Genomic DNA, 17,597 nt, shown 5'->3' with positions numbered 1-17,597 from the left:
AACCTATTTCTATGTTTTCTAATTACTAATGATGCTTTAGAAAATAATCTCCTAGCAGGTACTGAGATTGAAGGTATTAAAAGAAAATCAAGGGCCATCTTCGATAAAGTCGTATATTCTGTCTCATGCGTTCTCCACCACTCTAAAATGTCTTCCGAGGTGGCGGCTCTGGGTTTACTTAGGTACTCCTCCAACTCGTTAATAATTAAGCCTTGATGACAAAATCCAGATAGGGTCGAGGGGCATACATACAGTTTCTTAAAGTCTATTAAGTATTCATCATCATCACATTCACATACTTTCTTTTAATTTCTTGATGATTCTTGAGATTTATTCACTGAGTGTAGGGTTTTATTTCTCTATAAAGTTTATTAAATTTGCGCAGGCTTTCTGTTTTAATTTGCTTCCCGCATAATGTCACGTCAAAGTATGAGCCTTATGCCTTGGATCTAAAATTATACGGATACAATAAATCCAGTTGCTGCTCTTATAATGTTTAAGCATTTTATCTCGAGCTGCTTGAAAATCCAGAATGAGCCTTTTATCTACTTCAGATCGATTAGGTTTCTCATCTAATTGTTTTACGATGGATTTAATTTTATCGAGCAAGAGATTAAATGATACAATGACTAGTGGTAATGTAACATATTTTTCTCCAGCAAGTTTCGTTAATAAAAGTTTAAAGTTTCTTAGAAACTTATGTATTTTTTCGAGTATTTGCCATTCACTTTCTGTAATTTAAAAATCATTCCATTCGATGAGCGATGTGCACAATATTATAATGCCAGTTCTCACTTTTAAACCAAATCCAATCATATCATGTGTGGATTTCCATCTCGTTAAACAGACGAGTATGGGATTCAGATTTAATGGTATGTCAGCTGCTTCACAAGCAGACAGAAACTTTTTCTTGGAATATGTCACTTTTTTATTTTACTGGAAATACTGCGTAATTTTGTTAAAGCTGTACATGAGTAAGCAATATTTGGCGCATATTCTTTATCTTCCTCAGTTTCTTCTTCATAGGCTTCGTACTGCTTTTCTTGTTCGTTATTGTCAGTTTCACTGTGTAATGCTAAGGTCTTTAATAGATCTAGTAACCCAAGGTTCAAAATGTAAGGAAATCACCGGAAATGTTGATTGTCTGAATCAAAGTGTGAAAGCTGTTTGCTAAGTTCATACATGCATTTGGTATTTGCAGTTGCGTTTTCGACAGTGATACCCTGTATTTTATCATGTTTGTCATATTTCAATAAACATTAGTGGAAAATCATTGCAATATGTCGAAATTGAGGAAACCCAGTATGTCGACTTCGTGATGGTATACAATCAAGCACTATAGATCGATATTTCCATTCGTTGTCTATATAATGGATAGTGACCCAGTAGTAACTCTTACCAGCAATTGACGTCCATCCATCAATGGTAAATTACATTTTAAATGAAAATTTTTGTAGTCGTTTCTTAAGATTTAATTGAAGATATTTAAATTTCTCTTTTACCTTTCTTCAAATGTGGGCCTTTTAGGAAACACCATATTTTGGTAAATCGATTGAAAATATACTTGAGTTGCTTTGTTATCGAAAAATGAGAAGAGAAGATATTTTTTCACCATCCAATCAACTGTAGCTGTCATGTTGTTATTACTGCTATTTTCAAACTGAAATGAAAAAATAAATAATGTGTTAATATTTATTAATAAAAAGTATCCGATTTCAAACATACTATGAGCATGTTAGTAGCATACATATACATATAAAAATATCATGAATGTGTTGCTTGTGTGAGTCCATTTCAAAAGGTAAAAGAAATAATAAATTAGACTTACTCACAATCAATTTAATTTAACTAATCGGACGACCGGTTTCGCTTTCTACAATATGCAAAGCATCTTCAGGTAACGATACAAAGTTAAATAAATGCTGAAAATAATAAACCCATATTAGGGTGTTGTCTAATAAAGATAAAACAAAGATAGGTGATATAAATTATATATTTAATTTATATATTTAATTTGTAATATATAATTACAGTAATTATGCCAATATTACATGTCTGTGGTTTTTCAAAATGAATAAAATGTTTAAGCAGACAAGGTAAGACCCACAAATTGGTAAATTAGTCTATTAAACTGTAATGAATTAAAAAATAAACAAATAAATAAAACATTACTTACATGTCGGTACTCTATTAATTGATGGTTGAAAGAACATGGTTCAAACTATCTTGTATTGTTGATTGGAGAACTCAAGTCAACTATTGTAATTTAACAGTAACAGTTTAACAGTAAACGGGGAAGTTCTTGAGGAGACAGATTTTATCCAATGAAGTAGAGATAGGTAAATGTAATTGTTTGTTTGATGAAAGTAATGTTCTATACCATTAAGTTCTTTAAAGTTATTTATATTTATTCTGGAGATATATTTATGAAATGTGTGTTATTTATTGAGATTTTTATTTTTGTTTTGGAAGGTGACAGTTGTGAGACAATGAATAAGAATAGATGTACAAATTGTGTGGGTGTGCAATTATATCAGCTTGTAATTATCAAATTTCTTTGATAAAGTTATGTTGCAATATATGGCAAATGGTTGTAAAGTCCAATATATAAAGTTAAAAATTAAAATTGAGACACTTTAAGACACACAGAAAACACACAGAAAACACTTAAAAAACGGGGGGACGAAACAGACATTAAATTTAAAAAGGGGAGGATTTTAAAAGAACTACATCTCTTACTTGGAGACAATGAGTTTTTTATGTGTTATATATCAGATTTTAGAGGTAAACTTGACAAATGTAGGTTAAAGTGTGACAGTTCTTCTTCTATTTTAAATGCTGTAAGTTAAGTTATCTAGTTTTATGAAATAAGCTGATATTAATAAATGTCTAAAAATTTTTAATTTTAGATATCAAAGTTATTTGATGTGTTAATATTGGCATACTTTAACAAACTTTAAATAATTAGATTTCAATGTAACAATATAAATAATTGTAATACATCTTCTATGATAACTAACTCAGCTTAGTCAAAGTTACAGAACAAACTTAAGTGATTATTTGGTAATTAAATTAAATATATAAATTAAATATATAATTTATATCACCTATCTTTGTTTTATCTTTTTTTTGTATTTTGTATCATGACCTGAAGATGCTTTGCATATTGTAGAAAGCGAAACCGGTCGTCCGATTAGTTAAATTAAATTGATTGTAAGTCTAATTTATTATTTCTTTTACCATATAAAAATATATTAAAAACAAGGCAGGCTTCAAGACAAACTAAAAAGCTTGTAATAACTTTTGGCTGCTTACGAGTTGGTTTCAAGCCTTAATGATGGAGTGAACGAGACTAGAGCTTGAAATCGACTTCAAAACATCCAACAGTTAATTTAAGCTTTTTAGTTTACTTTGAAGTCGATTTTAATTTTGTTTTTTAATAAAAAAAGGTCAATATATTTACTGGTACTCAGAATTAACTCCGCAACCCATCCCCGTCACTCAGACATTTGTGAAGCTAATATTTCAAATCCTTACAGAAAGTCCTTTCACACCTGTATTAAGGGCACATATTCTTTTGATGATAAGATAAGAAACTATACATATCCACTTATTATAGCAAAATAAATGTTGTTAACAATCTTAGCTCTACTTTTATATAAAAAACTAACAAAAATAAATAATAGGTAAAAAAGCAATGATAATCAAAAGAAGTTATTTTAAATTAGGGAGATACCTACTTAATAAATACAATAATTTACCAAAATATAATAGTAGGTACGTTATATGTAATTTTGTGATAAGTATATTTTTTCTTACCTGTCCAGTTTATTAAAGGGGCTATTATAATAATGTATAAACAAAGTATATAACTAATATATTTTTGTATCATAACATCTCATTAAAATATGTTCGTATAATGCATACGAAACCACATATGGATTTTCAAAAAATCTTCAACTTTGTAGTTATTGCATATAAAACCATATATGAGTTTACAAAAAAACTTCTGTATATAGGACTAAACAGTTAATTTAAATGTACTAATGCCTTTTATATGTCTTAATAAAAATCACAATACATAAAAATATTTTTTATTTCATATTTGCAATATGCTCAAATAGTCAACAAAAATCAACCACAGCGTAGCTATAACAACCAAGCAATACCAGGACCTAACCAACCTAATAACAACTTTGGCCAAGCTGGAAGAAATGATGCAAAAACTCATGGAGCAAATGGGCACAATGCTCAATTTGCTTACTACTGTCAATAATAAGATCGCTTAATGGTTTCACAACCAAAATATAAAATAGTATTCTGGAACGCAAATTGCCTTTATCAACGGGCTAAAGAACTCAAAACATTCATACTTAATCAAAATGTTGATATAAATTTAATTTCCGAGACTCACTTTGCAGACAAACACTACATGCGGATTCCCAGCTACAAGTTGTATCATACAAGACACTCAGACGTAGATCTCACGGTGGAAGCGCCTCTGAAAGGGAAAAATATAACAAAGACTACCTGCAAGCAACCAGCTTAGCAATTGAGAAAGCACACGGCCCAATAACAATATCTGTCTTATACTGCCCACCTAAACATGTCGTTAAAAAAGAACATTTCCTAGAATATTATAACACTCTAGGGAACAAATTCATTGCAGGTGGAGATTATAATTCAAAACATCCGATGTGGGGCTCTAGACTTACAACACCAAGAGGCAGAGAATTAGCTTAAGTAATGTTAGAAAATAACCTGCAACAAATCTCTACTGGCAAACTAACATATTGGCCAGCTGACTTAAACAAAATACCTGATTTCTGCATCACAAAAGACATGGATTTAAAAAAAAGTAAAGCTGAATCATGCTTCGATTTATCATGATTCCACTCACCGTTTATAATAATAATCTTCAAAAAAATCTTAAACATAGTACATCAACCAACTTTGCATAACACCTAACTGGTCCCAGTTTAAAAGAAAACTAGACAGCCTGATCTCACTAAATCTGTGCTTGAAAAATGAACTCCAACTAGAACAGCTGTAGATAACCTAACAAAAAGCCCACACATTGCTGTATGGTATGCGACTCTCAGCTACGAACTATCTCCAAACAGAAATAATGTATCTCCCACGATTAAACAAAAATTTCAGAAAAACGACAATTACGTAAAAATTGGCAACAGTCAAGAACGGCAGAAAATAAGAAAAAAACTTAACAAAGCAACAAAGAAATTAAAGGAATTAATCCATGAAGAAGAAACCCATGGAATTAAAGCATATTTAGAAAATTTAACACCGACTAAAGCTACAGATTACTCATTCTGGAAAGCCACAAAAAAACTCAAACGACCACAACAGCATAACCCACCAATCAAAGATGAGGCAAACACCTGAGCTAAGACGGACAACGAAAAAGCTGATCTTTTTGGCAAGCACATTCAAAAAGTATTTCCGCCATACCCTTCTACAGTATCTACAGAGGAAGAAGCAGAACTAACCAGATTCCTAACCGTTTCAAATGGATCTGCCCCACACGAAATTTACAGTCAACCAAGTAAAACAAACAATAAATGAAGTCAACATCAAAAAAGCCCTTGGATTTGATCTAATCTCTGGCAAGATTCTAAAAGAAGTCTCGGATAAGTGCATAAAACTAATAAACTTTATATCTAATGCAATCCTGCGCCTAAACTACTTCATGGAAACCCCTAGTTCATGGACAGTGGCACAAATCATAATGATCCTTAAACCCGGAAAAAGACCGCAAAATGCATCTTCATACCGGCCTATAAGCCTTTTGCCTATGATAAGCAAAGTCTTTGAAAAAATGTACGTAAAAAGGTTAAAAACGATAATAGACGAACATGAAATAATTCCAGAACATCAATTCTTTTTTGGGGCTTTTGACAATGTAAAGCACATAGGACTACAAATAAAATGAAAGAAGCTCCTACCCTATCCTCACTTCCAGCTCTTAAAATCCTACGTACAAAATAGACACTTCCTGGTGAAGCAGTTTACCGTGCACACTAAGATATATCCTATTCACTCAGGCATCCCACAAAGCAGCGTTCTCGGCCCAATTCTATATTTTTATACACAGCGGACATTCCAACATCTAGTACAACTACTGTTGCAACGTACGCAGATGACACTGCTATCCTGGCATTCTACACAGATCCATCAACAGCATCAAGAAATCTTCAATCAAACCTAAATATAATTCAGCAATGGATGAAAGTATGGCGCATCAAATCTAATGGAACTAAGTCAATACATGTTACATTCACGCTACGTATAAAAAATGCCCCCTGTATACATTGATAATTGTCTAATTCCTCAATCCAAGGACGCTAAATATCTTGGCAGGCACTTGGATCGCCGTCTAACTTGGAAAAACATATTTTTAACAAACGAAAACAGCTTGGACTTAAATTAAGAAATATGTATTGGGTCATTGGACGCAATTCAAAACTATCTCTGGATAACAAAATTTTACTCTACAAGTCCATCGTCAAGCCCATATGGACTTAAGGGATTCAGCTATGGGGCACTGGTAGCGTCTCCAATACAAATATCTTACAGAGATTCCAAAACAAGGTGCTGCGTGCCATAGTCAATGCGCCATACTATTATATCCAACGAGGTGATTCAACAAGAATCCGTGAAAGAAGCCATACAACGTTTTAGTGCTAAATACTGTGAAAGAGTGCTAGTGCATCCTAATGCGTTTGCTCGACAACTAAATGTGTGGAACGTCCTTGAAGTGCATAGACTAAAACGGCAATTGCCGTCCGACTTGTCCAACTGAACATAATAATAATAAAATTTTAATTTTAGAATTATAAAGAGGTTACTCACTGGAGTAACGCTCTACATGTCTGCATTTTTTACCATACCAAATGCTTAAATGCCCAAATGCCCAAATACTTTGACATATACATTTAATGTTTTTTTCTGTTTTAAATTAAACTTTATACGTCATTAGATTTTAGGTACTGACGACATTAAAAAATATTTAACTGATGTTTTGTAAAAATACAATTGAACTTAAAGTAAGGATAAATTTAGTAAATCAATGCGAAGATAAATGTATTATTTATTTGCTCAAAATTACTAAGTTGATTTTAAAGTTGGTTTTGTGTTCATTTAATAATCAATTTATGGATATTGATTACATTTATAAATATGGTAAATATTATTTTGTAACATGATGAGTAATTAAATTCAACTAATTTTTTAGCCTACGTTTGTTTTAATCTTTGATATTTTGATTTATGTTTATAAAATTACATTATAATTTTTCTAATATTTCTTTGTTATATTTTAGTGGAAACAGGAAATTTATAAATAAAAAATCTGCAAAAATATCAAATTTATAGTTCTTCTCTAAATATCTACAAAACGAAATAGCAGGTATATAAAACTTAATATCCAAAAAATAGTAATATTCTGTACAGACCACAATACTAATATACAGGATGTTCCATTAAAAAAATTTGTATCTGAAAATAGTGATCACAGTGTATATTGTATGGCTGAACGTCAAATATATATTTAAATCATTTAAAAATAACACTATAAAAATCTTTCACATAGATTTATAGATTATTCATTTAGATTTTTATTACTTTGAAAATCTAACCAATTGCCTTTAAATATTACCATTTTTCTTAATATAAGTGTAAATATTTTAAAAATTAATAACTCTAAACCTATAAAACCTTATACAAGCTTTTCATAATTTTAAAATATATATTCAAAAATGGTTTAATATACAGGGTTAAATAGGATTCCACTTAAACAAATGTGGTTTATTCTGTTGTTCTGACTGACCTGTATAATCAAAAATAATTTTAAATTATAGACGTTTTTAATATTCATCAGTTTTGTTTGAAACATTTTTTATATACTTCATAGATTAGCAGTAATCAAAGAAAACCAGAGGTTTGGCGCACACTGTATAAGGCATAGTAGGGCCGCAATACAAAAGCCAAGAAATGCTATGAAATGGAATAATACCTGTGTAAACAATACAAAATTGTTCTTATAGTACCATTCTTTTACTGATGGTTGGCATCAATCTCAGCGAAGTAATGTCTATCTTGTGCTGCTCGAAACAGTGAAGTATAAAATAGTCCAATCTTTTACATTTCTTAACCAGAAATGTTTGTGTCATCCCAGTTGCCTATTTCCTTTTATTATTAATTGCAAAAGCTTTGCTGTACTGTTTCTTATGGCACGCAGTGGGAAGAATTGCTGAAAATGTGGCCGAAAGTCTAAATGTTTATCAATTTGGATACGAATGAGAACTATAATTGTTTTTACTGTTTGCACTGTTTTTAATCTTGCTGATTACTAAGTTGATTTTAGAAAAATTGAATTAATTGAACATAAATTGACACTGGAAGATTTTCGACCGCAATGATTACGAATTATAATCAAAATTTTAATATTCTAAGCGGCAGATCCTAAGGGTCCAACGATATTTAATAAAATTTAAAACATTTAGACATAGCAGTGAACTATAAGGCTTTTGACTTTTCTAATTACAAATTTGATATTAAACAAAAGTAAAAATCTTGAACATGTTGCCTTTGTGAGTCCATATAGGTAAAAAGAAATAAGAATAAGACTTACAATCAATTTATTCTACCACCAACGACCGCTTTTGCATACTATAATTTGCTATGCATCTTCAGGTTAACGGTACATGGTAAACTAAATATGCAGAAAATATAGTACAATACCCGTATTAGGGTACTGTCTGGTACATAATATACAGTAATTATGCCAATATTACACACATATAATAAATGAAACAAATATATACTTAAACTTTTTTATGACATAATAAAACGTGATATGCGGAAATAAAAAGGAGATATGCAGAAAAATATATTTATTTATTTGCAAAAATCATAACAAAAATTTTAAATAACGAGTTACAAATAAAGCAGTCTTTTTAATAAACACGTGGCAATCTTTGGAAGATACTTTGCGTCTGCCACAAACGTTCTTGTGTGTTAGGAACCATCTCGGACATTAATTGTTGGGGAACAACTTTCAATTGTTGGAGCATGAGAACAATCTGTTGGTGGATTAGTCTTTGTTGGTAGATCAATTCTTCGGGTACAATATCTCCGTGTTGAATCAGCTGAAGTAATTGCTTGTAAATGATGAAGTATTGGGAAACCAATTCTTGGGGAATGGTGTGTCTTTGTTGTCCCAAGAGTTGGATCAACTGTTTGTAGTAGATTTGTTGATTTACGAATTGTTTAATCAAAATTTGAAGAAATCTTTCAACATGTTGGTAGGTAATTCTTTGGTAGAGGACGAGTTCCTGTGGAATAACTTGTCCTTGTTGGATTAATACTTGGATTTGTTCTCTTACGTGAGTTTGTTGGAATAATAATTGTTGAATTAATTTTTGGATCTGCTCGTGAATAATATTTTGTTGTACGATCCATCTTTGAAGGTAAATAGTATCGAGTTCGGTTATGCTTTCGGCTTGACGGTTCAAAAAGAGCTGTTGGTAGTTTAAACGTTCAATCAATTCATGAACTTGTTGGTAGACCAATCTCTGTTGGTAAACAAGCTGCTGTGGAACTACTTGTCCTTTAAAAACATATTGTTCAACTTCACGTGTAATGAGATTTTGGTGGTAAACTAATTGTTCAATAAGCTTTTCGATCTGTTCGTTAATAAGTTGTTGCTGGTAGAGAACATCTTCAGTGATTGGTTGTCTTCTTTCGATTATTTCAGTCCATTTTTGGTTGATCATTTCTTGTTTAACGAAGAGTTGGTCAAGAAGTTGAACATTAACGAATTCTTCAGGAACTTCGTATACTTGTTCTCCATTTACAAGTCTCATGTTTACCAAATAACGGTTCAATGGACTTTGTCCAAGTTGTTGTCTGTAAATTTGGTTTAAGATTTGGTTGGTGTTCATTTGATCTTCAAGAAGATATTGCCCAGATAGATACTGTTGAGGCAAATATTGTTGTTGACTTAATAAACCTTGTTGAAGTTCACGTTGCTGTTGGATTTGTCCAAGCAGAGTTTGGAAATGTTTAAGTGGAGAATAGTTTTGGAGCAAGTCTTGGTCAAGATTCCTGTAAAAAATAATACTGATTATTTTTTATAATAATGACTTAGTATTCCTAATGATTATTTTATTTACATAAAATTTAAATATAAATTTAAATTAAAGAATATTTAAAACGTGTATAGTAAGGATACCATTATAATTAAATTAAAGCAGTAAAAACCTTCACTAAATAAAAGAAAACAAAAGAGTAAAAAAACACACAGAGAGACTAGCTTGGAATTTTGAAAAACAAGTAATTAAGTACACAATAACTGAAAATCGTGCATTTACAAAAAATTATAGAACCTCAATATATGAGATATGACCTCTTTGACAAATGGTTGAACAATTGGATAGTTATACGAAATAGGGAGAATATCTAAAAAATAATAATTGTCAAAGTTTGATAGATTTATTTTTAAAAATAAAAATAAATTTAGCGAGTTGCTCAAAAAGTAGCATAATGTATAATAGCCAAATAATCATTAGAAGATGAAAAAATTGTCCTATCGGACACGGTACATTTTACAAGACGAAAAAAAAAAAGAAAAGTACATGCCCGTTTAAAAAAAAATGCGAAAAAATCTCATAAAAAAAGTGCGTCATTATATAAAATAATTTGCGCGGAATTAGACAGATATTTTGGGTAAAAAGTATCCGAAATTTAAAAAATATTACTGAATTACCAAAAGTACAAAAGTACTACACTAATTTAAAATTAATAAAAGTGCAAAAATAGAAAGGAGGATAATATGAAACTTCTTAACAGAAGATAGACAAGAATTTAGTAAGAACAGAGATTCCACATCAAGTAAAAACTGAAAATATAGAAATAAGATGGGAAAAATGGGAACAAATTATATAAACTAACATTTAAAACAAATGGAAAAGAAGTGTAGCTTCAACATAAAAAAGCAGTATCTCCAGATCTGAAGACGTATTTATAGAATGAACGGTAACTATATAACTAACAGTGTGACTACTTCTATAGGGAAGCTGTATGAGAGTTTTAAAGAAATGAATTAAATAAGATTTTCCAGATATCATTTGGATAACATATTTGTATTATAGCAATTGTTAGACAGTGCAGTAGAAAGAAATTTAGAAGTACAATTAATGCATGGTTATAACAGCAAATTTACTAAAACGTAAAATGGAGCTGGAAGGTCAGATAATAGAACAAGTCATGAAGTTTAAATATATAGGCATCACATTATCTAGCTATAAAAAGCTCGCAACAGAAGTGAAAGTTTAAGTAAATAAAGCAAACAGAGTCGCAGGTTGCCCAAATAAAAAAATATGAAAAAATAAAGTTATCGGGAAAGATATAAAAGGCAGAATTTACAAAACAGTCATCAGAGCAATAATGACATACGTGGCAGAAACACGACCTGACACAAAGAGGACAGAAGGGATGTTTGAAACAGCAGAGATAAAAAAATTTAGAAAAATTGATAGTCAAACACTATAAGACAGAGCTAGAAGCACAGAAGAGTAGAATGGAACGATTTTATAAGAATTATCACACATAGAATAGTAAAGACGGCAAGAGACAGTTCCCAATAAAAGGAAAATCAGTATGAAGACCACGAAAACGATGGAATGAGAAATTATGGGAGGTACATTGAAAAATAGTCAGAGTCATGTTTACATAAAAAGAAGAAGACGAAGAAGAGAAGAGCTAATGCTTATGAATCTGGAGCAAATTTACGATATCCTTTCATTAAAAAGACTAAAAGATATATTAATCTTTGTTTAAAAACACTTAAAAAGATCTAGAGATGTAGAGAAAAAACATTACTTACATACTTGTATGTAAATAGTTATAAAATAAATTAACAATGAAGATGACACAAAGTCCATGCTTTTAAATGACTTATTAATAAGACTGAAGATCTCGTACAAGGCAAAGTCCAGGAAGAAAAAGAACGTTTTAATTAACGAACCTCAGAACCTGGTTCAACACAACATCTGCGCAGATTTTCTGCATTGCTAAAGACAAGATATATTGCTATATTGATCGCCAACATTTAAAAAAATAAATAACAACTTACCAGTTTCTTTGGTTTCCATAATGTAAATTTTCACCAAGACGCATAACATCACCAACTTGTCCAACGTATTGACGAAGAGCACTTACTCCTTGGACGGGGACAATATCACTAAAAATAGATTTATTATAGAAAAAATGATATATTAATTTATAACAGAAAGGAAAAAACTGCGGAAATATTATAATTGCAAGGTACATACTTTTTAAATCGTAAATAAAAAAAATCTTGATTACACTGAAACATAAATTAAAATTAACCTATCGAAAATTACAATAGCTAGATATTAGAAACGCAGAAGGCAGCGAAAAGTGCGGCTGCGATGGGGAGGGTAATGCCTAACATTGGAAGACCCATATCAGAAATGAGGACGGCCTGACATGGTGTTGTGCAATCAATCATCCTTTACGCGGCACCAGTCTGGAGTGAGGCGATAGAGATACCGACCTATAAAGGGCTCATGACACGAGTAGACAGAACAAGCCTGCGTCTACAGGACTGTGTCTGTGGCGGCCTCGTGGACTATCACGAGTTGTGTTCCTCTGCATGTGTAAGCAGTAGAAAGAAGACATATTTATTAGAGAAAAGAATATTTGACAGCAGTCATAAAAAAAAAGAAGAAAGAGAAATATCAATAGAAAGAAGGCAAGAAGAGTGGAACAACACGAAAGATGTTGCTCAATCGACCAAGATGAGGGACACGGTTGTTTAAGAACAATCTGAATCTGAATCTTCATAGATTCAGAAAGACAGATACAGATAAATGCCTACACTGTAAATACACTGACACTGTTACTCACACAATACTGAAGTGTAATAGATGGACATTGGAAAGAAACAGAATGTATAGAGAATTAGGTATGAACCCTGTAACAGTGAGAGAGATGATCGTGAAGATGACGGAAAGTAAGGAGGGATGCAATATTATACATAATTACATGAACAGTAATTAAAAAGAAAGAAGAAGAGAAACACCAGCCGGAACAACGGACCAACGACAGAGATAAGATATAGATAAGAGAATGTAGTGCTCCGAAAGTGTCGTCAGCCTTACAGCGGCTATCCCACTTTCTTAGTACGGTACGTGCGATAGTCAACTTCGCACAAGTAGGAGAGAGTGATTTTAGTTGGTAGGCAGGATAACATGAAGGCTTTTGTTTGCAGGACCCTAGTCTTCTAAGGGAAAAATGAACTCGGATGTACTCCTCTACCCTAAATCCAACACAGTTAGAGATGGGTTAACCTGGTACGGTTTTTAGGAATTTCCACCCTCAGAGAAAAAAAAAAGATATTTATAAGAAGATATAAATGAAGTAAAACTCAGACCAGAAGTAAAGGCAAAATTAATAAGAAAGATGAGCACATAAAAATTGTGATTTATGCAATAAAGCATAAAAACTAGTTAGGGCAGGAGTTGGTGACAAATTTTCCATAAGACTAGAATTGGATAAGATTTACTGCTGAGACACTATTTCTTATTTTAGTTAGTAGCAGAACTTCAGAAAGACTTTTAGATCTTTAGTATATGCAAAAATATACAGCAAAGCTACAAGTATACTAAGGGGGTGAGGAGCAATGGAAACAAGCTCTCAAAAGTACTATGACCAAATGAGATCAAGAAGCAGTATAATATGATACAGTAAGTTGAAAAAGATGTCTAACTACCAACTATTTTATATATACAGCTAAAATGATTTATATAGGTAATGTTTTATAGGCTTATAATTTAATGTTATATAGGCTTGTTAAAACTGGAGAAAAATTTCCCACGATTGTCTGAGGTATTAAAAAGAAAAAACTGTAAGTAAATATAAGTACATTATAGAGTTAAATGAAACTCGTAACTGATATTTTTGGGGAGATAATGATATTTTTCATAAAGAAGTATATATCAAGTAAATATTATTATAGGTATAAAAAAATATTATCTATTGACTAGATATTCTAAATTAGTATTCTTACCTAACTCCTTGCATACGGTATTCAAGATCCCAGTTTTTGATAATGTCGTAAATTGTCTGGTTGACGAGTCCAGCTTCAACCAACAATTGAATTTTGTTGAGGAGACTGTAGTATTTAGTATCGTCAAGTGTACCTTGATATTGGCGGAAAATGTTGACAAGAATATCAGCTTGATTGTAGTCTTGGTCAACTGAAACGCCAACAACGTAACGGTTGTTCATGTTTCTGGTTCTAAGTGGTTCCTCGATTTGTAATATCTGGGTTCTTGTGTTGGGACTTCTGAGGACGACTTCGACAATTCTGGGATCGACAATACTCTTGAGGATATCGATTTCGATACCTCTAGAGTCGAAGAGAGATACAGTTCCATCTTCTTTTACTCTTACGGTTCTACCAAGGAGTGTTGGTAGAGCAACGCTGAGTGCCACTAAAGAAAGGAGAACTAATACCTTCATCTTCGTGCTGTATTAGTGAATGTGCCTTCTGGTTTGTCTAGCCCCCTTTTTATACGAATTCACTAAAAGATTCTAACTGTTATCACCCCTAACAACACATTTATGATTTCTAATTTGCCGAGACGTGGGTCACCTTGGTCAAAGACCTAAGATTATTATTTGTAATAAATATATTTTAAACACCAATATCTGTAGCATATCGATAAACAATTTCTTTGTTAAATAAATAGGTTTTTAAATTGTTTTTATAATAAATAAATATTATTTAAATACTTTGATAGCATTCTTAAAACATATGGATTAAAAAAATTAATCTTGTTTCTATATTCTGCTTTAAAAAATATAAATTTTGTTAATTAAATATACAAAGAAACGGCTCTAATTAAATTTGTAAATTATATTTCTAAGACATTTTTCTAATGGCATATAACTTTCGTTATAAAGCCAGACACAAAAGAAATAAGTAGTAGTAATCATATTAACAAGTCTAAATCCCTAAAAATTATTAGTAATTTAGCTTTGCGAGAACAGCATTAGTGATAAAATACATATACAATACTTATACAAAACTAGGTTACGAAAGTATGTAAGTCACAAGCATTTTGTGAAACAATATTAACCAAGATCTTATAGAAATCTATAAGGATGAGTGTTGCCTAAATGCAAGAACAAGACAAGACTTAGACAGTCTTGGTCTTGGTCTCGCAGCAATATACCTGGTCTTGGTCTTAGTATTGCGCTCCCGGTCTTGGTCTTGATCTTGCAACAAGAATCTTGCAAGTCTCGCAGTTACCCATTAGCCTATTGATATTTATTAAACGTTATTTTAGATCTTAGAACAACGTAGTGTACATTTTAAACTTGAATTAACATAGCCATAATAAAGACCAACCAAATTAATAAATGTCTAAACAACTGACATCGGGTGATGTTTGAACCCACGATCTAAGCGATCCGTCCTATGCTCTAGCTGAGCTATCTACCATGTCCCACGGGAGTCAATCTGTTTCTTAATAAACGTTTGTATTTAATAAGTTTACATGTGCTAAGACATGTTTAAAAAACAAAAAAACCAAATTAATGACATATAGTTAAAACTTAAAGAATGATTGTCTGTCTAGAAAGGGATTAATGAACCCTCACCTTATATGAAATGGAATAAAAGAGTTATACAATTTGCCATTCATTTAAATAAAAAATAATATAAATACACATTAAATTACAGAACAGTACGCAATAGCTTTGACATTACTGTTACTTAATATTAATTTCTTTGACCAAGAATTAATACTAAGTAACCATCTGGCTGACTCATCACTTAACGTATTTTTATGTTTTCTAATTACTAATAATGCTTTAGAATATAATGTCTCAGCAGGTACTGAAGTTGCAGCTATTAAAAAAATCACGGGTCGTCTTGGATGAAGTCGTATATTTTGTCTCATGCGTCCTCTACCACTCTAAAATGTCCTACGAGCTGGCGGCTCTGACTTTACTTAGGTACTCCTTTAACTCGTCAATAACTAAGCCATGACGACAAGATCCAGATAAAATCGAGGGGCATGTATACAATTTCAAAGTCTATTAACTCTTCATCTTCATCATATTTACATACTTTTTTAATTTCTTGGTGATTCTAGAGATTTATTCACTGAGTGTAGGGTCGTTCACATTACCTAAAACCCTGGTTATAACTTTTTTGAATCTAATTCAAGCTTTTTTTCCTTAGTAGTCATCTTGGTTTCAAAGGTGGAGACGAACATCATTTTACGAATATCTGGTCCAACAAAAACACCTTCTTTTAATTTGGCTTCTGATAGATGGAAAAACTTTTCACTCAAGTACTTGAAATAATTTTCATCTTTAGGCAGGGCCTTAAAAAACTGTTTTATTAAGCCTAACTTGATGTGTAGAGGTGGAAGAAGGATATTTTTTGGATCTACCAAAGTTTTGTACAAAATGTTCTCGCCAGGTGTTAAAACATTTCTTATGGACCATTGTTTTGGAAACCAGTGTTTATCTCTTCCTTATCCATCCTATTCATACATAAAACATGGAAATTTTGTAAATCCCTTTTGTTGACCAAGTAGCATGCAAACAACTTTTAAATTTCCACAGATCACCCAATTGTGAGCTAAATAGTTTATTTTCTGTAGAATTGTGTTAAGATTTTCATATGTCACATTCATCAGATTCTGATTCACTAGTATTTAAAATGTCATAAATACGTAGAGGAGGCTCAAAGACGGACAGTTCCGGTCCATGCTCTATCGGACAGATAGCAGACGGGAGGTTAAGATAAACAATCAATTTCTTATTTTTTGGTTCATATCCAGAAACATCGACAATACAAAAATAACAATCATTTGAATGTTTTTTTGCTCTCTCCATACTATAGGCACTGCAAATCTGAAATCTTTTTTCTTTCTTCGACCACTTTCTTAAATCCTTAACACAAACATAATATGCATTGTGAGTAGCCCAACCTTTGTCTTCGTCACCAATTTTCACAACAAAATATGGAAAATACACCTTTTTTACAAAGTCAGTGATCGAATACCATGCACATGTGGAATGGTATATGTGGGAACCACGAAAAGACACACAAACACAAGGATAAATGAACATAAAAGCCATTGTCGTTTAGGACATATCGACAAATCTGCCGTTGCCTAACACGCTTTGGGAAGCGGAGAACATCGAATACTGTTTGAAGAAACGCAGATGCTGGACAAAACCTTACAGTACTACCCACGGTTGTATCGGGAAGCGGTGGAAATGTATAAGCACCCAAATAATTTTAATCGGATAGAATAGGGACTGAAAATTACCAAGACATGGATACCAATATTAAAATCCACAAACACCCTTCCAGCCAAACACGAAGAAATAAAAGCTACTACAAACAACGACACGCCGCCTGTGTCAAGCCAAAACCAGTGGAGGGGAGGCGGGTGGGAAATATAAATATCGCCTCCGTAGTACAACGCAGCGTCATTTTCACATTTTCAGGTTACAAGCGAAGCAGTA

At 32.0% G+C, this 17,597-nt stretch overlaps 2 protein-coding genes across 2 annotated transcripts in view; both read right to left on the bottom strand.

The window, feature by feature from the left end:
- Traf4 (TNF receptor associated factor 4) overlaps positions 1-17,597 on the bottom strand; it is a 559,644-nt gene that overhangs the window by 263,791 nt on the left and 278,256 nt on the right. The window lies entirely within an intron of this gene.
- LOC140436753 (uncharacterized) lies at positions 8,897-14,607 on the bottom strand. The gene is made up of 3 exons (XM_072525821.1): positions 14,113-14,607; positions 12,154-12,261; positions 8,897-10,124 (listed from the first exon to the last, which is right to left on the bottom strand). The coding sequence occupies exons 1-3, from the start codon at positions 14,565-14,567 to the stop codon at positions 8,975-8,977; spliced, it is 1,713 nt and encodes a 570-aa protein (XP_072381922.1). The 5' UTR covers positions 14,568-14,607; the 3' UTR covers positions 8,897-8,974.

Source organism: Diabrotica undecimpunctata, chromosome 3 (genome assembly GCF_040954645.1).
Source record: "Diabrotica undecimpunctata isolate CICGRU chromosome 3, icDiaUnde3, whole genome shotgun sequence".
Lineage (NCBI taxonomy): Eukaryota > Metazoa > Arthropoda > Insecta > Coleoptera > Chrysomelidae > Diabrotica > Diabrotica undecimpunctata.
This window is presented reverse-complemented; position numbering and strand designations above follow the sequence as displayed.